Source organism: Typopeltis vanoorti, chromosome 7 (assembly GCF_054136105.1).
Source record: "Typopeltis vanoorti isolate ZY-2024b chromosome 7, IOZ_Tvanoo_1.0, whole genome shotgun sequence".
Classification (NCBI taxonomy): Eukaryota; Metazoa; Arthropoda; class Arachnida; order Uropygi; family Thelyphonidae; genus Typopeltis; species Typopeltis vanoorti.
This window is the reverse complement of record NC_143555.1, coordinates 115252738-115273873: the sequence shown is the minus strand read 5'-3', so window position 1 is coordinate 115273873 and position 21136 is coordinate 115252738. Positions and strand designations below refer to the sequence as shown.

The window sequence follows — 21136 nt, the reverse complement described above, 5'->3', positions numbered from 1 at the left end:
TGACATGGGGAGCAACATCTGATAATCTGCAGATTACAGCTCTTGGTTTAGTTTTCTCTGTTGCTGAATATTGCTCCCCAATGTGACTAAATAGCACACATGTTAAACTTGTTGATAACCAACTAAATAATACAATGAGACTGATTTCTGGCACAATTAAATCAATGCCCACACACTGGCTTCCCGCTCTTAGCAACATTGTCCCAACGAATCTGTGCAGGACTAAGGCTGTCTTACAAGAGTATAAGAAAATCTTGGAGAATACAGCCCTACCAATACATTTAGATCTCCCAGACTTAAGTGTACAATGATTGAGATCAAGACATCCACCACTACAATCTAACTTTGACCTGAAGCAAAAGTCAGACAGATGACACAAAATTTTCTCTCAAAGAATTACAAAAAAGTTTTGATGCTTGCTCACACCGCCCACAAAAATCCTGGATTCAGCTTAATAGAATACGAACTGGTCACGGTGTATGTACGGACATGCTTTTTAAATGGGGTAAACGACCATCCCCGTATTGTGATTGTGGAGTTCAAAGACAAACTGTGGACCATATTGTGACTCAATGTTATCTCGGAGCATATTCAGGAGACAAATTGGACTTTTCAAGTGCTACACCTGAAGCTATGAATTTGACCAATATAGATGTAACCTTTTAATTTTATTGGTTTTTAAAATGACTTTTAATTTTATATGTTTTTAAAGTGACAGTGTATTATACTGCATGTTTTGTTATTCATGCCATATGAATAAATAAATAAATATTAACGTATATGCCCCAAATGAGATTGTGATAGATCAATTTTATGAGGATTTGCTAGAAACGTGAAAAAATGATGCCATGATATTATTAGGGGATTTTAATGCAAAAATAGGGAAAGAAGACATATTTCATGAAGTAATTGGAAAGTACAGTTTACATGAAGAAACCGGTGAAAATGGAAATAGACTTATACAATTAGCAATATCAAATAAACTTAGAATAATGAGTACATGTTTTCAACATAAGAAGAAACATTTGGGGACCTGGATTATTCCAACAACCAAAGAATGTAATTAATCAAATAGATCATGTCTTGATTTCAAAATGATGGGCAAGTTCAGTTAATGATGTACAAGCATATAGAGGAGCAAATTGTGACTGATCATATGTTAGTTAAAATTAAATTTATATACAGAATATCAAATGTAGACCAAAATAAAACTGAAAAGATAAAGAAATGGAACACTGCACATTCCAAAATATAGAAATAATTGATAAATATCAGAAGAAAATAAAAGATAATATTAAAATAATAGAAAAAGGAAAGAATATAGAATAAAAATTGGATTTAATCCAACAAACAGTCATAAATGATTGTTTGTTGGATTAAAGTTGAAGAAGAAATAGGATGGTATAGGAAAAGTAGAAATGAATAGTTTGATGAAGAATATAAGGAAATACTTGAACTGAAAAACAGAGCAAGGAACAAGTATTTCCAAAAGAACACAAGAAATAATAGAGAAGAATACGAAGAGAAAAGAAAGCAGGCAAATAAAATTTGTAAAAAGAAAAATAAGTGATGGAGAAGAAAGTGGAACAAATAGTGCAGTATAATGAGAAAAGAGAAACTAGGAAATTTTATAAAGAATTAAAACAGTAATGCATAATTTTGATACACAAATGATAGGACGTAAGGATAAAGAAGGAAAATTATTAACTGAGAAAAAAATAGTTAAAGAAAGATGGAAGGAATATTTTATGATGACAGCAGAAGAAAATAAGGAATATGAAGATCAAAATAATTGTAGAAATATAGAAGAATGAATTCAAGAATCAACTTATAAAGAAATAGTGGAAATAATAAAACAAATTAAAAGTTTTGAAGCACCAGGAGTAGATGGGGGTGAGAACTTATAAAGAATTCAGATGAAATCTAAGAAATTTATTATTTGATATTAGATATATGTAAAGAAGAAATTGGAAAATTATTTGGAAAATTATTCCAATTTTCCAAATAATTGGAAAATTGGAATAATCCAACCAATATATAAAAAAGGAGATAAGATGAATTGTCAGAACTATAGAAGAATTACATTATTGAATGTTACATACAAAATTTTATCAAGTATGATATATAAAAGATTAGAACCATATATAAAAACAATAATAGGAGAGTTACTAGTGTGGTTTCAGAAATAAGATCCACAATTGATAATATATTTATGCTATGAAATATATATGAAAAATGTTTAGAATATGATATAGAACTTCATAATTTATATATTGATTTCCAACAAGCATTTGATAAATTAAATAGACAAGAAATGATACATAGCTTGAAAACACTGGGAATACCAGGAAAATTAATTAGATTAATTAAAATTACATTAGAAGGATCCAAAGTAGTGGTTAAAATACAAGGGGAATTAATGGACACCTGTTTAGTAAGATAAACCACTATGCTAACGTTAATGGATACATTAGCGTATCTGCTCTCCAGCCAAAAGGCTGCAGGTTCAAATCCCTTCATGGGCATGGATGTTTGTGATTGTCTGTGGAAAAACTAGTGGTGGTGGTTGGCGGTAGATGGTGTTAGTGTAGTTGCGGTTAGTTGTAGTTGGTGGATTTGAGTGGTGGTGGTTGGCGGTAGATGGTGTTAGTGTAGTTGGTGGATTTGAGTGGTGGAGAGAGCTGTAGAGCAGGTACCCTCCCTCGATGAGTCTATGGACTCCCTGGAGGTGTCAAATAATAATAATATTAATAAAGAGATGTGCTTGATTATTTAATTTGGTACGTGAAGCAATAATAAGAAAGGTAATATGAGAGGATTTATTAATAATAAATTAATACAAATATGTGCATATTCAGATGATATAGCAGTAATAAGTCACAGGCAATGTTCCCTCTAATTTTTTGCTGTGAGTGTGCGCAGACATTTGTGTGTGTGCAAAATTTGCCTTCTTTTGAAAAGTATGTGCGCACCTATACGAGTCACCATACTGATCATTTAAGCAAAAAAGGTAAAAGATTTTAGTTCACTCTTTACCTTCTGGTTTCAATGACGTCCCAGTTTGTGTACACCATCCAGATGTATTTTACTTGTCAAATGGCGTTTCAAAAAGTCCAACTTCCAAGTGACATCAAACTTCTGCCCATTAGCAAAATCCCCAGCAACCTTTGCATCACGACAATAAATACAAACAACACAAATTGTAGCATCATACATAAATATTTCACGCAGCTGAATGTTTATCAACTCATGAGCTTTTGGCATAGCAGTTTTCACTATTTCATGCAGCCATTCACTTTTAAAGCAGCTAGCAGTTCGTTTTCGCTTCACACAGGGGTGTAGTCGGACCAGGATGACGCCTTGGTACTTTATTAAAACTATCAAAATTTTTAAATTCATTATAATAAATTAAGAATTATAATAATGAGACTTATAACGCATTTCCTGCTTTCAATCAAAAAATAGCAGCTTGTTGTTCTTGTCATTTTTGTTTCAGAAAACAAGGCAACGACCTGCATCTATGTTTGGTTTAGAAGCTTCAAAACCAAAGAAAACTGACAATACTGCACCCACACCCAGTGCTATATCACAGTTGGTCGTTTGTCATCCCTACACCCCTAACAAGTTCAATGGACCTGACAAGTTAAAACATGTATAATCCGACCACAGTATGGTCGTTGGCAAGCATGCCAAGAATAGTCCATTCATGTTTAAGGGAAGAAAGAAATGAGGCGATGCAAGAATTGGTCACCAACACGCAAATTTACGTGTTTAATACGTAAAATTTTTCCAACTGTTATACAAGCAAAATAGTTATCACTTTAAAAACTACAATGATCATAAAAGAGAAGTTAATTTTCCGACATGTAGTAATAAACAACCCATCCCACAAGACAGATTGATTACCCTATAATCGGAATGGATTCTCCTTCTTTTCACATGCACAGAAGTGTTGAAGGGTCTTGAATCTGTGGGCCTACTATATTGTGCTCTGTGTAACTGTGTCCTCATTATAGTTTGCTATATGGTGTTGGAGAAAGTATTTTAAGAAGAAAAGTGTAACAGTGTACCAACAATATGAAGAGAACCAATGAAAGCAAATTACCCAATTACTTCTCAAAAATTGAAAAGAATGAAAATTCTAGTACGAGTTCAGAATATGATGCAAAATTTCTGCCGAAAATTAAGAACAATGAGTGCGAGCATGTTTCTTCTTCGATGCTTTCAGAAAAACCGGAAATGCAAGATCATTTGTGCGATGTTGAGAGTGTATTCAGCTATCACAGGACATCAAGAACATGCAGGTAATGCAATTGACACTAATTCTATAAATGTAGAATACTTGGCAGTATGGTCAGAGCAACAGTGGCTTGAACGTAAGGACAAACGTAAGTGGCTCATAGCAAAGAATGGATATTTAGGTTGTAGTGATTGTTCATCAGTAGGGTACTTAGGTCTTCACAAAACTCAGGGGTTATCTCTCAGTAACGAATGGGTGAATTGCCCAATTACATTTAATGGTACAGAAAAAACTCAGCAATTGAAATCCCTAAGAACTAAAATTTCTACCTATCAGGCATCTATAGCACACAAAAAATGTGAGTCAATTTTAGCCGAGTCTAAAACATCTCAGTTAAAAAGTTTAACATTACAACAAAAAGAGCATCATATCAGTGCAACAGAAAAATTTTTTAACGCTGCTTATCACTTGGTTAAGAATGATCGACCATTCAGTGACCATGAAGATTTAATTCAATTGCAAAACAAAAATGGACTTGATGTTGGGATAACTCTTCATTCACGTCACAGTGCAGCAGAAGTAATCAAACATGTTGCATCAGAATTTAAAAAGTGACTGATATCAGAACTTGCAGGTGCTGATCATAAAATTTCTATTTTAATAGATGAGTCAACAACATTAGGTAAGCAATCTGCTTTAATAGTCTATATTAAAACTTTCATTCATGGCAAAGATGAAATTATATTTCTTGACTTAATTACTCTTGCAAATCAAAATGCTGAAACAATCACTAATGAACTTCTTAAATGCCTTTACTTATACGGTTTCACTAAGTATTACCTGAAGAGAAACCTGATTTGCTTTGTATGTGACGGTGCAAGTGTCCTAGTTGGTAGATCCTCTGGTGTTGGGAAATTGCTTCAGAATAAACTGCAACAATCCAATATTATTATTTGGCACTGTTTTAATCATTGTTTGGAATTGGCTGTTCCTGACTGTATTGCTGATATGAATGCCATTAATCATTTCAGAAGTTTCATTGACATTATTTATGCCTTATTTAATCAATCACCAAAAATTATGACAGAGTTGCAAACAGTAGCTTCAAGCTTGAGTGTCCAGTTAACTAAAATTGGAAGAGTCCTAGATTGTTGTTGGGTTGCTAGTAGTTTCAGATCTGTGTCTGCAGTATGGAATGCATATATAGCATTAATTGTTTATTTCAAAGAAGCAGCTTCTGATTCTAAACAAACAGCCAATGAAAGAAAAAAATTCACTGGGCTTTATAAATGCGTGGAGTCTATTGAGTTCCTGAAGGACTTAGCATTAATGCATGATGTTTTGGAAGAACTGAAAAACTTGTCTCTGCAGCTTGAAGAGAGAACCTGCACCATAAGTCGTGCAGACAAATTGATCAAAAGAACAATTATATAGGATCACTGAAGGAAAAGCCAGGAGAAAAGGAAACAGAAGCTGAGAAAGCATCAGAGAGCATAAATTATCTTGGGATCTCTTTGAGGAATAATAAGTATTGATAGACTTCAGTTCCTTACAAGCATTATTAATAATCTTGAAAGATGTTGCTTTACCACTGGTGCATCACATCGAAAAAGTAAAGATGGTAACTATGAAACTGAAAGTTATAAGCAAATGTTGGTGACTTTGAAATTTTAAATCCTAACACATGGCCTGAAGATGGAAAAAAAAACTTACGATATGGCGAAGAAAATATTAGAAGAATGTGCACAAGATTCTGCCTTGAAAATGTGCGATCCATTTTACATGGATTTCGAGGGTATTTCAACGAAGAAGAGAAGAAGAAGATGCCCATTGCTTTGGCCTCTTTGTCAAATGCAGTTACAACTATACCATGCAGCATGGCTGAGTGTGAACGAGGATTTAGTGCTGTGAACGTTATAATTACAAAGTTACACACAAAATTCTTAATGAAAAACGTTTCTGCTGTGATGTTCATCAAGCTTAATGGACCACCACTTTCCACATGGAATGCGCTTCCTTACGTCAAGTCATGGCTAGTGCATCACTGCTCAGCTGAAGATTGACAATTGCAACATGTAGCAGAGAAGAAAGATGAGAGCAGGGAAATTTGGAAATTATTTTGACAAGTTAAGCCTAAATGTTAATAGTGTATTATTTATAATTTTAATTTTAATTGAAGTAATACCTAAATGACCATCAATGCAGGCTGCTGGATAATTAAAATTATTCCAATGAAAACAATGAAAGAATTACATAATGGCATGGTATAATTTTGCATAATAATAATTTTTGTTTATGTACGGTACTGTCTGGGTTCTGGTTAACCACATATTTAGGGTAATCCTTTGCCCACTGTTATTTTTTGTTATTCTCTGTTAGTCTGTCAGATTATCCCACCCAGTTGGGTCAGGCCTTAACCACACGATCTCTCTCTCTCTTATCTCGTAGGGCATACCACAAGCCTTCTTCTCCTCTTAGATCCAGGCCCACTACTCTGCCTTATGGTCGTCGCAATAATAATAATGCCGCACTTCGTGCTCTGGATTTTTGTTTCCAAGGTACAGCTATTTCTTTTAGGACTGTTTTAGGACCCTGGCACTATTTCTTTTAGGACTACATCCCTGGCTTCACATCTTTTGCTTTGAATTTAACATGGTGCATCAGTTTTTTGCAATTTTGTTATTTGAAGAATGTTTTTTATTGTTTTTATAAATTTACAAATGTACGCTATTCACGGAATAACTTGGCAAGGCAAATGCTGAACCAACACTAAACATTGCCAAGGGCAACACAACAACTGAAAGATATGCCTAGAGGCTAGATTTAATTAACTTGGTTGTATCTCTATGCATGTACATGAATGTTATTATTTAGTCTACTATTTTAAAATTCTTGTAAAAATTAGAGCATTTTGAAACACTACAATATTTTTAATTGTATTCTAATTTAAGTTTTTAAAAGTATTTAATTATTTTTATTAAAATTATGAAACCATTTTAATTTGTCATGATCTTGAACTAATTTGATCAGCCAATCACGTTTGGGAATTTTCCATGAGTTAGGAAATGTAAACAAATCGTGCCATTCTATATGCTACTTAAAAATTACACATTTAAGCCACACCCCTTTCACTTTGGCATCAAATCGCTAGCCTCAAATAGGGTTACTGTTAATAATTTATAAGTTTTGTGCAACTTCGAGAATGTAATAAAAAAATGCGAGGTTATAGGCTTGAGTTGCCGAGTTACCATATTTTTTAAAGAATTTATAGGGTAATGTTTAGGTGGAACTTCTTTAATTAATAAATTTTAATTTCATCTTGAAAATCTAGTGTGCGCATAATTTTTGCTTTGTGCGCTAGTTGTAAAACGTGTACATGGGCACAGCTTAGAGGGAACGTTGGTCACAGGAGAAAAGATTTAGAAGAGAAATTTCAGGAACTTAATGGAAATGCTAAAGAAGTTGATTACAAATTAATGAACAGAAGACTAAATATATACAATGTGGAAAGACAGTAAATAAAAATATTACAAGATATAATATAGGTGAGTACAATTTTGAAGTTGTAGATAGTTTTCAATATTTACATTCATTAATAACAGCAAACAATAATATATCCGAAGAAATTAATAGTAGAATCATGGCTGGAAATAAGTGTCATTATATTTATAATAAGTTAATGAGTAATAAGATTCTTAATCGTAAAATTCTAAATTAAAACTTTATAAAACAGTTATAAGACCTATAACAACTTGTGGACGTGAAATGTGGCCATTAATGCAAAAAAAAAAAAAAAAAGATATAGATAGACTGAGAATCTTTGAAAGGAAAATATTAAGGAAAATATGCGGACCAATAAAAGAAGAATATGGAGAATTAGAACAAATAATGAATTTGAATAAATTGAGGCATATAGAAAGAATGGGAAAAGATAGAGGAATTAAAAAAAAAAAAAAAAAAATATATATATATTTGAATGGAAACCATTAGGACAAAGGAAGAAAGTAGACAAAGAAAAAGATGGATTGATGATGTACAAAAAAATCTTACAACTTTAAACATTAAGAATTGGAAGAATATTGCACAGAAAATTGTTTTGCAAGCTAAAACTCATAGAGTTGTAAAGCAAGAAGAAGTGGTCTATAGCAGTGATTTTCAACCTTTTTCATAATATGGCACACCTAGACTAATTATTAAAATTCTGCGGCACACTAAAAATATATTCTTTTAATTTTTTTGACAATCTGGCAAAAAATAGACATAAATTTGATTGATTTACATACAGAAGATATTAATAATAGTAATTACTTATCCTTTTTGGGAGCTTCAAGGGAATAAATACACAAATTACGACATTATTTCTTTCAATTAATTTGATTTCACAAATCTCGCGGCATACCGGTTGAAAATCGCTGGTCCATAGTATACTGTAAAATGTAGTACTTAAATGACAGAGGACTGGATGATAAGCCATTGGCTGAATTGAATAGTAATGGGCCCAGGGGAGAGCTTTGGTATTTACTGTATTATCTGCCAATCTCTTTGGGTGTACCTCTTTATTCTCTTGGACTCTGTGCTTTTTGATACCAATTTGTAACATATTCTGTTATCCATGCCATTAATTTACTTTCCATTTCAATTAAGTCCTTTAATATCATAGGATATCCATTTGACTTATCTATTTCAGTTTTAACTTTATCTGTAGGCAGCATGCCACAGCACATTTAACACCATAGGTTTCTGAATCTTTTCATAAAAAATCATTCTACTGCGAAGTTTACCCTTAACCAAACCACACTGGTCACTATCACTGCAGGGTACAGCAGTAACAGTAGGCCAGTTGCTAGACAGATGAGACTGAACTTTGATGGTAGCATTTTTGGCTTCGTACCAGCTGGATTTGAACAAGATGGAGTTGTGACGATATGCAGGGAACACTGTTGATGACACATGGACAGGATACTGGGCACTTCTTATATTGGAGTTATGTTTAATCTTTTCTCCCCCCCCCCCAACTTTATGCCATGATCTATAAGTTTCTGATATCATGTTAACAATAATAAGTGATACTGCAGTTCAGAAAAAAAATCTTCTCCCAAGAAAATCCATAAAAAAAAATGTTGAAATATAAAAAAATACATCTAGTAATCTCAAAAAAAAAAATAAAATCCAGATCTGCTTGAGCAACATTTTTATGCTGTTGCATAATTTATGCATCAGTATTAATGATGCTCATTCTCCCCCACTTATATGCATCAAAACCTGATATGTTATTTCTTGAAACACATCAACTGCCATTCTCAACAACTGCTGTCCACATCATCTATCCAAATTACATTTTACATGATTCTTTATGTAAAAAAATAATGCAAGAGAAACTTTAAGGAAATACAAACTAGGTTCAGGTTATTTGAATAGTGGTTGTCAGCTTCCTATTTTTACTAGGTTAGAAATCATGGGGGAATACAACAAGGATCTGTATTTAAGTTTTGTAAATACAGGCAGTTCTTGATGTACACAAGGGTATGTTCCACAAACTTTATTATTATTATTGTACGGGTGCCTCCATGGAATGCAAAGACTCATCGCAGGAGACCCAAACTATCCACACAATCTATCTTACCTCTCCTTGAACCCATTAACAGACAAAGCACTCACAACTGACTCTGACAACCCATTCCACTCATTCACAACTCTCCAAGCAAAAAAATTTAGTCCTCACATCCCTACTGACCACACCTTTATTCAACTATCAGGGATGACACCTTGTTCTGCCCCCCCCCTCCAACCAAGTGCTAAAACATTTCCCCTGCATCAATCCTATAAAACCCTTTAAGCAACTTGAATGTTTCTTTCATATTCCTTATTTTTCTCTTATCAACCAACTTTTCCAATCCACACATCCTCAGTCTATCTTCATAGGGAACATTCTACAGACCACTCACCATTTTGGTCACTTGCCTCCACCACTTCCACATCCTCCAAGAAACCCAGGAGACCAGACTTGAGCACAGTAATCCAGATGTGGATGTATCAAGGCCATATAAAGAGGAATAACAACTTCATTATCTCTACTTGTTAGTGTGTTCTTCAATAACCAAATAATCTTATGGGCAGTATGTCCTTTAAACTTTAACTCTGTCTACCACCATCCCTAAGTCTCTAGTTTCATCTATTTCCTGGAGTACAGTGCCATCAATGTGATAAACGGCTTGTAATCTATTTATCCCAAAATGCATAACTTGACATTTCTCAACATTAAACTGACTTCCATTAACACCCATAATGGCAGTCTATTTAAATCATCTTCAGCAAGCTTTCCACATTGCCTTGATTAACTCTACCTAATTTGGCATCATCAGCAAACAACTGAATATTTCCTTTCAAGTTATTTCCTATATCATTTATGTAGAAATTAAACAGCAATTGTTCCAGCACTGAACCTTGTGACACACCACTAGTTACCTGTTTATGTAACATTGAATTTTGTAATGTAAGCTGGATTTAATCCCTTTGTCATACCCTATTGCTGATGTGTTTACAGTACATGTATGTGTTTATTTCAGTTGTAAGTCAGCAGTTAGAATTGAAGAAAGTACAGGAAGATGGTTTAATGTTAAATCTGGTATCAGACAAGGATGTACATTATCCCCTCTGTTATTCATTATCTATGTGGATCACATTATGAAGGAAAGTGGATTAAACCTGATATCAAAATTGGAGATGTTAATCTCTGCTCTTTGCTTTATGTGGATGATGTTATACTTCTAAATAAATCCCCTACAAGTCTGCAAGACTCCCAGACTAAATTGAATAACTGTTGTAATAGATTTGGTATGAAGGTCAGCAATAACAAGACAATGAAAATAGGCAGAAACATTGAAAATATCAACTGTATTGTGAATGGAGAACCTATAGAACAAGTAAAACATTTCAGCTACTTAGGCACGATTTTTAGTGAAGATGATAATAGACATAAATATGGAAATAGACAACAGAATCAACAAAACTGGTATGGTAGTAAGTCAACTGAATAAATTTATATGGAATAAGAGAGAAATGAGTCAAAACACTAAATTAGCTGTATATGTTCAAACCAATTTTAACTTATGGATTTGAGAGTTGGGTCAGAAGTAAAACACTTGACCAAAGATTAGAGACCGCAGATATGAGAGTCTTGAGAAAGATTAGGGGCATGAACAGATGGCATCAATGGCAATATCATCATCATCATTATTATTATTATTATTATGTGACACCTCCAGGGAGTCCAAAGCCTCATTGAGGGAGGGCAGCTACTCTACATCTGTTTCCACTACTCAGTCCACCAACTACATCATCTACCCCCTGTTCCCACCACTAGTACTTCCACAGACACAAATGTCCATGCCCACGGTGGGATTCGAACCTGCAGCCTTTTGGCTGGAGAGTGGATATGCTAACTGCTTGGCCAACCAGGCCAGCATTGATGCCAACCAAGTGGATCGATGCAGTAAAAAGTACCTTAGAAGATAGAAATATAAGCTCTGATAATGTTGGAGTCTTGACAGGTAACAGACTGATTTGGAGGAAAATTGTAGATAGGAAGTTAGTAATGATGTAATTTTTCGTGTAGTATTATCATATCCTGTACACTCCTTGAGAGTATATACCAGGAATTTGATAATGATGTATGTGTTAGTATATTGACATGTTTTAAAAGAGTATTTGTTAGTTTGTCCAGAATTCACACACAAATTAATTTCAATATGTTATTATTAATCCAAGTAGTATGAGAAAACAGAAGATAAAAAAAAAAGTTTAATTTGGCTATTCGACCTTATGATATCATCAAGAGATGACTATACATGGCTTGCTTCTTCTCTTTATAAATCACTCCATAGAAGGCTAATTCATTATCTATTTCCCCTTGAGACTTTCAAGAACCATGAGGTGTTAAGATCCATGAAACACTAGTTATATAGCATAACTGTTTTGAAAGGGGGAGGGAAAGAGAGAGAGATTAAAGAAATTGCCTGCAGGTGCTACATACAGCTATCTGCCTTGCAGAAGATTTCCGTCAGGTGGCATGCAAATAACACAGATAGGTTAAATAAAATTTTATAGTTCACTATTTTCTACCCCTTACATGATAATTTGTCAAGTCCAAATCTATGTAATTTGGGGACTACCTGTTTTTGGAAAAAAGTATATGACAAGTAAGTTGCCAATCGAAAAGATTTAAAACACTACAGTTATAAATAGGACATTATGCTTAACAGTATATAGCCTATTATTTAGTTGGAAGTCAGCAGTTAATGTGCAACTTGTCTAGCATTTGATTCTGTTTCTGTTATTATTAATCTGTATAGATCATGTTAATAAGTCATTAAGATCTGATAGTAAAATCAGTGATATTCAACTCACCTACAGAATCACTATAAATTTCAATACCAGCAGTGATAATGGTATTCGTGTCCAATACAGCCAAACTTATTAGAATTCTCTTTCCCACTAAATTCATTCACTAAAAGCCAGGTATTTTCACCCAAATTATAACTAGAAATACAGTATATGCTCTTGCTGCCAGAAATTGCTGCTATATTGCATGTTGGATTCTGAGAACATTGAAAGAGATATACTGTATCATATTTGTCTGGATTACTTCCCTTAGAAGCATGTTTAGGGTAATGATTCCATAGATACTCTGTGGGATTCAAAGCTGGTGAATTTGGCAGCCATAGTAATAAACACCTGGAAGTCACTGTCATGTTTTGGTGAATCATTCTTGAACAATACAGGCAGCTCTTCATGGCAACTCTTTCCTATACCATCTGGAAAGAGTTGCCATGAAGAGATGTACCTGATTATCCATAATGGATAGGCATTTTGTAGCATTCGTAGTGTGGTCTATAGATACCAGGACTCAGATTCCTAGGAAAGCATCTCCTATACCATAATGCTGCTGCTTCCTGCTTATTTCTTCTGGACCATGACATTATGGTGATTCCTCAGGTTTTCAGTTAACACTCCACCCACTGTCCACTGTGGAAAGAAGATTCAAAAAGGCAACTTTTCCAGTCTTCAGTAGTCTGGTCCAACAATGTCTGTCAGATGCAAGCTGTAGACATAGTTATCAATGATTAGGTGTAAGCATGGGTACCTTGACTGGGCACCTACTTCAGAAGCCCATTATGAAGAAGGGTATATTAGGTTGTGGTTTAGAAAACATTGCCAATTATCTCTTGGTTAAATTCCATGATCAGCCATACACAGTTTATGGGCTTGTATAATATGATACAACCTGCATTCACCACAAGTATCAATCAATCAATCACAGGCCATTGGCATGGTGACTACTGTTTTGCTCATTATCCTTCCGCTCATGAAACATCTTAACTACAGCACTCTGCCAGCAACCTACAATATGAGTAGTTTCCTGTATATTGGCTACCCTTCAACCAGTACCATACAATCCTTTTTTGAAGTCTGTCAACAGCTGTGGATGAATATTTCTCCAATTTCACATACACGGTTTTTCACTATATGAGTGCCATCTGAAAGATGGAATAGCTGATAATTGGAGTGTTGATATTTTGACTAGACTATATTCAAGCCCATTGATCATAAGGCAGTTAATCTTATTGCCAGTCTATTATGTTTACCATCCTAGTCTGCTAGTGTGTATTTACCAGGAGATATATAAATTCTGCAGTTTCAGTATAGAAGTGATAGTGCTTTTTTTTTGTTTTTTTTTTTTCTTATCTCATATATTGTGTATTATTTATTCTATATATCCTTATAAATTAATTTAGAAATATAAATTCATTAGTGTTTTAATTAGCACAGCATTAAGATAAATTTATTAACAAAACAGAATTTATTTTATCAGTAATCTTGCTTAGATACTTATCTGCATTTTATTTTATGATGAACATGTCATAAACATTTTATCAGCTTAAAAATTTACTATGTGGATATCAGAATTAGGTATTCATTTTGTAAAAGCATAAGATGTTTGTGAAGTCTTGATAACTCTCAGTTAAGAATGTTAGTACTTCTGATATTGAAAAATAGTTGTTTTCTTTGTTACAAAGATAAAATCAATGAACAAATAGAAATCCTTCAAGAAGAAAAAGTGAAAAATGAAGATGAAGTCAAGAACAAAGAACAGGAAATTTCAGAACTTACTTCTCAACTGGCAAATGTGAATATATGTTTTAAAAATGTGAGTAAGTTGTAACTCATTAGCTGTATGTCTTTGTGTAAATTCAGTGCCTCTTCAATCTGTTGTTGACTGTCTTTTCATGTTTTCAACCCTAAAAGTAAGTTCATTACTCTAGGATTGAAAATATGTGAAATGGCCTTCAGTACTATGTTATAGAAGTTGTGAATTTGATAAATTTAAAAAAAAATTAGTCATTACTAGAGGATAGGTTAATTATAAATTTATATATAATAATTATACATGATTTATTTACATGATTATGTTATAATCATGTAAATATTTTTTATGTATAAATATTTATGTGTAAAAAAAAAAAAAGGAAGGATGTTTGAGAATGAAAGTGAGGGTTAGAAAATAAGCTATGGCTGTGATTTGTGATATGATTGTTTTCCACTCATCAATGTCATTCTCATACTTCCTTGTCTCTGTGTGGTGATTCACAACTTTTTCTATTAAATGAACTGTAATTTGCAGTGTGCTGTTAGCATCCCTGTGGTGTAGTTGAAAGAACAATGGGACATTGTCTCTTCATTTGGGAAAGGCTGGATTTCATTTCTCATTGTAATGAGAGGTATCTTTACATGAACCATTTCCATGGAGATTGAACCTCTTGAGAATAAGAACAGTGCAGTTGTTGGCATGCTCTATTCGATTGTTGTTTGTCAGTTTCATGAGGAACCCACTGGCTGAGCTTAGACACTATTCCAAGATGGATGGTCGATGATGATAAATCTTTTGCTAAATCTTCAACAGCTGCATTGGCATTTCTGACAATAGCAGCTTCCAGCATATCATTATCAAGAGAGACAGGGCACCTAGAGTGAGGAGAGTCTTTCAAACTAAAGTCCCCTTGTTGAAATTTTTGGAACCATTGCTGGCACTTTCGCACATTCAAAATGTTATTGTCATATACGTCTTGCCAATTTTTTTTACAGTGTTAGCAGCAGCGTTGCCCTTTTTTGAACTCATAAAGCATGATTGTGCCTAAGTGCTCTTCAGTGACCTCCATAGTAATAAAGGATTATTTATCATGTAACTTATAACTTATTTATGGTACCCTGAACAGAAACCAAGAGATGATTCTGTGTGACATTTGGAAGTCACTCATCAGATCTCTAAACACATCGGAGGTACCTATTGGATGCATCTGCTGAACAATGTGCCAGCATCCACGCGTTTCTGTTGTACTTGTGTAACAGTTCCTACACAGTTGGCATTTTTTTAGTAATGTATTGATTCATAATCAAAGCTTGTTGTTTATTTATGTTTGCATGTTCATCCGAACTCAGATGAAGCTGCCAGTCTATGTGCCAAAACTAGTAGTATCAAATCTTTATGACCAATAAACCCAGTGTTAGTTATTTTTATTACATTAGTTATGTGGTTGAAAATAACATACTTATAAAAAATGTCATATATTAATTGTGATTGTTTTTCAAGAAAGTCAAGAAAGCCTCTGAAATGCTGTGGATCTGCACACAGTGTAACAAAAATCAAAGATTAATCCCACACCAAGTTTGGTCAGCTTTCATTAAAAATCTAACTACCACCCATCTAGGATTAAATATGCACGATTCTAAAGCACATGACAGCGGCAACTTACTAACATTCCTCCAACACATATACAACAATTAATTTAATGTTTTTATTGTGGTTATTTATATGTACGAATTGTGAAATTCTGATAACATGTAATGTGTTTAATTAATAGTTTCTAGCTGTCTCTTTTCTGTACAGTCTTTGTTAATACTCCTGACAATGTCTGATAATTTATGAAACTTGTAGGGTTATATTTTATTAAACTTTTTATTTATCTTAAAACGTGATCTCAATACTGGAAGCTATTTACAGAACTGCTAAACCACAGAAACTTATGGATTCATCTATTGTCTGAAATAGTGTGGGTTTCTATTATTATTATTTATATGGGCACTCCATGGAGTCAAGACTCATTGCTGGAGACCCACTCTATTCATTAATACAATACCTATTAAACATCTCCTTAAACCTATTCACTGTTGGGGCACTCACAACTACCTCTAGCAATCCATTCCACTTATTCACTACTCTCCAATAAAGAACCTAGTCTGCACACCCTTACTAACCCACACTCTTAGACAGCTTCTAAGTGTGATCCCTTATTTTCTCCCTATTCCCCATGTATTAAAAATTTTCTTCTGTCTCAATCTTATAGTATCCATTTAGTAACTCATAAGTTTCTATCACATCCTCTGCCTGTCACTAAACTCTGCGACACACACACACCCTCAATCTCTCCTCATAAGAAACATTTCACAGACTTGTCACCATTTTGGTCACTTGTCTCTGAATCCTCTCCACAATCTCCCGATCCTCAAGAAATGCAGGTGACCAAATCTGTTTGCAGTAGTCAACATTTAGTTGACTGAATCATAGCCTTTATAAAGAGGAATAATAACCTCCCTATGTTTACTTGTCAATGTGCTCTTCAGCATCCAAGTAATCCTCTGAGCTATTTTGCCAGTTCTTGCAATATGTCATCTGAATTTCAAATATCTATTCAGCATCACTCCCAGATCCCTAGCCTTAGCAATTTCCCGTGAAATAGTTCCATCAATATGATACAAAGCGTGTAATCTTTCATCTTGAAGTGACATTTTACATTTTACAACATTGAATTTATAACCATTGTCATCTGCCTACACTTCCAATTTATTTAAATCATCTTATAAGATATCTACATTACCTTTATCAACTATTCTCCTTCTTGATTTTGCATCATCTCTACAAATTAAAGAGTAGTGGTCCTAGTGGAGAGCCCTGGGGCACTCCACTAGTCACCATCATTCACCTTGAATCCACCTACACCCTCTAATGTCTGTCTGTCAGCCACCTCCCTATTCTTGCCACCAGCCTTATCTCCACTCCCATTTGCTTCAACTTATGTAATAGTTTTCCATGCGGTATTCTCTCAAATGCCTTTGCAAAGTCCAGCAGTATCATGGTGTAGTCATTTCATTTATCCAATTCTGCTGTCATCACCTTATTATAAAATGTGAATAAATTACTGAGCCAGGACCTACCTTTTCCAAAGCCATTCTGCCTCCTATAAAGTGTCACAATCCTATCCACCTATTTCTGAATTTTACTTTTAACCAACTTTTCCAGTACTTTAACCACCACTCCAGAGATACTAATTGGTCTGTAATTTGCTACTTCTGTCTTGGAGCCACTTTTATGTAATGGAACTATCTTACATGCTTTCCACTTCCTTGGAACCTTGCCAGTGCTGAGACTTGTATTAAACAACTTTGTCAGAGGCACTGCCAGTTCACTTGCATATTCTCATAGCACATGAACTGACCCAAGCCCACTGCTGTATTCACATCGATATTTTTCAATATACTGAGTACCTCCAGTTCGTCTATCTCAATGCTAACATCACTCTGTCACTTAAATAACTGCAAAGTCTAATCTAACTGCCACTGACCTAGGATAAAATATGTATGATTCTGAAGAACATGGCAGCGACAACTAACTAACATTGTTCAACACATAGACAGCAATTAATTTAATGTTTTTATTCTGATTATTTATTGAGTATATGCCTGGATGATATGTCCTTTCATAGTGATTACTTAGTAACTGAATTATTTCTTCTGCTTCTGTCACTTTCCTACCATCAACACTGAGTAAGGTCATCTTTCCATAATCATTCTTTCTCATACTTGCTACATATTGAAAAAAACTCTTTTGGATTTACTTTGGCCTATTTAGCTAATTTTCTCTTGAAATCTGATTTAGCCTTCTTACCATATTAATTATCCTTCTTGTTTGTGTTTTATACTGCTCATTGGCATTCTGATGATCATCTTGGTGTTTATGGTTTTTATTCTACAGTTGATTTTCTTGATCTTCTCTATTATCTGAATGTTGGTGTTTAGAACACTGGTAGAGAAATATACTAGAATCTCTCTTCAAACAGCACCATTTTCATACATATTTGATTTGTTTACATCTGTATATACATGTTGCATGTATATCTGCAATAAAAATAAACACATTTTTACAATGAATAGATATAAAAAGAAGTGTAACGAGGATGTCTGTTACCCACTGTTGTTTCAATTGAAACATTGAAAGACTTGAAAGAGCAAACCAAAAATGTTTATTGAATAAGATAAGGAAGAGGAAAATGAAATTCTTAGGACATGTGATTATTAGAATGTCTTCAATCTGGAGTTTAGTAGCTAAAATTTTATACTTTTTTCCTGTCTTGTGTTGCTCTGTAATCTGGATTTTGCTTTTGCTCTGTGTCCTAGACATATCTTGGTTGGTCTTAGTACCTGAATGAATGAGATTTTCTTCTTATTAAAGTGATTAATAATTCATCATGAGGAAACCACAGCAAAATGAAATAAATGAATAAACTACATAAACCAGATATGAATCACTTCATATCTGGTTTATGTGTCATCACTTTATTTTTAACCACTTTGCTCTTTGAAATTTGTTGTTTTTAATATATGATAAATGTTAATCAAGAGATTTTTCTTAACATACTTAAATCATTTTGTTAAAATTATTTTTGAAGTAAATTAGAGAAGCCAAATATCATGCAAGATGCTTAACAGGAAGCAGCTTTACAAAGTTAAGCTGTTATTGACTGCAGAATAAATCAAAAATTAAAATTGTCATTCTATTTTGAATACTTTTGACATTCACTGTCTATACACCATCATTATCAAATTCCTGATAATTATGCTAAACTGATGTTCAGGATAATATAATAGAACTGTGTAATAAGATTACACAGTCACTGTCAGCATATTTTTTTCCCCAAATTGGTCTATTTGTCTGGATTTCAGTATCATTGGAGGAAATTAATTGAGCAGGCCAAAGGAAGTCCCAAAGAGTTATTTTATTATGTGACAAGTAAAGGAAGAATAATGAGTGCTGGTAGGGAGGTGACAGAAAGAGACAAAATAGTTCAGTTACTTCTTTTATCCAGATGTGAAGATATTGCAGTGACAGGATATGATGTGAAAATAGAGGTTGATGAATTGTAAGTACTAAGATATTGCAAAATTTCAATGAAAACTGTAGCAATGGGATTGAATGATGTATTATTCTGGATGTTATGAAAATATGCAAAGGAATTAGCATCACTTCTACCAGAGCTAAAATCTTGATGCAATGGAAGTACTTTGCTCTCCTTCCACTCCTCTAGAAGGAAGGAAGGTGAAATACTTTCATTGCATAAAGGAGGCTTTGACAGAAGTGGTGAATTATTATTATTATTCCTTTCTTTTAAGCTTACACAGTGATCCGAATGCATATTTGAAAATTATGGAGACAACTACCGTGTTTGAATAAAAACTTTAGTTTAAGATTTTAGTTATAGTAAACTAAAGTTTTTATTCAAACACAGTAGTTGTCTCCATAATTTTCAAATATGAATTATTATTATTATTACCCCAAGACCTCATGGAGTCAAAGACTCATCTGGGAGGTCCTTTTATCACACACACTCAAACTCCTTGCAGAACCACACTCTCAGGCAAGGCATTCCAATCATTCACAACTCTGCATTGGAAAAAACCTGCCTCTTACTCCCCTACTCGCACCCTCTTTATACAGTTTCCAGGGATGACCTGGTTCTCCCCTGATCTCCCACTATTCTCTGTAGAACTTCTCCACCATTGATCTTATAACAACCCCTTACCAACTTGTAGGTCTCTATCATATCTCCCCTCTTCCTCCTCTCCACCAGACTCTGCAATTTACATCTTCTCAATCTTTCCTCATACTCAACATTCTAGAGGTCAGAAGCTACCTTAGTCACTTGCCTTTGGACCCTTTCCAACATCTCTTCATCCTTCTGAAAACCCGGTGACCAAATCTGGGCACAATAGTCCATGTGTGGCCTAATCAAAGCCTTTTACAACGGAACAAGAATCTCCCTACTTCTACATGTCAGTGTCCTCCGCATCATTTCCAGAAGCCTTTGTGTTGTCTTCACAATTTTGGCAATGTGTCCCCTAAATTTTAGATCCTTATCTACTATCACCCCCAGATCTCTTATTTCCTCTATCTCCAACAATATATTCTCACCAAGCATAAATTCTGCATCCCATCTTTGTTTTCCATATTTTAAAACCTTACATTTTGCAACATTGAACTCACATCCCCATTTGCTTGCCCAATCACTTAATTTATTCAAGTCTTCTTGCAAGGCCACAACATCTTCACTATTCTTTATGTTTTGTCCCAACTTTGCATCATCTGCAAACAACTGAATATCTCCATCCAAATCTTTGCCAATATCATTAATATACAAGTTAAATAGTAGTGGCCCTTAAACAGACTCCTGAGGCATTCCACTAGTGACTTTCCTTTTACTGGATATCGCCCCCCCCCCCCATACACAACTTGTTGATACCTATCAGATAGCCAGTCTCCAATCCAATGCACTAATCTAATATCCAACCCCATCTGCTCTAGGTTGACTGTCAACTTATCATGAGGTACTCTATCAAAAGCTTTTGCGAAATCCAAGTATATTACTATGTATCCTTCTCCTCTGTCCAAGGAAGCAGTCACTTTATTGTAATAAGTAAGTAGATTACAAAAACATGACCTCCCTTTAGCAAATCTATGCTGTCCATCAAAGATTATACCATTGTTGTCAACCCAACTCTGGATCCTAG

General features: G+C 34.2%; 1 protein-coding gene across 2 annotated transcripts in view; it reads left to right on the top strand.

The window, feature by feature from the left end:
* The window catches only part of LOC150104987 (trafficking kinesin-binding protein 1-like), a 231964-nt gene that overhangs the window by 81464 nt on the left and 129364 nt on the right, over positions 1 to 21136 (top strand). For both annotated transcript variants that reach the window (XM_090396090.1, XM_090396089.1), the window contains exon 10: positions 14317 to 14447. In XM_090396090.1, the coding sequence (XP_090252216.1) occupies positions 14317 to 14447 (131 nt within the window). The remainder of the gene's footprint in view (positions 1 to 14316; positions 14448 to 21136) is intronic.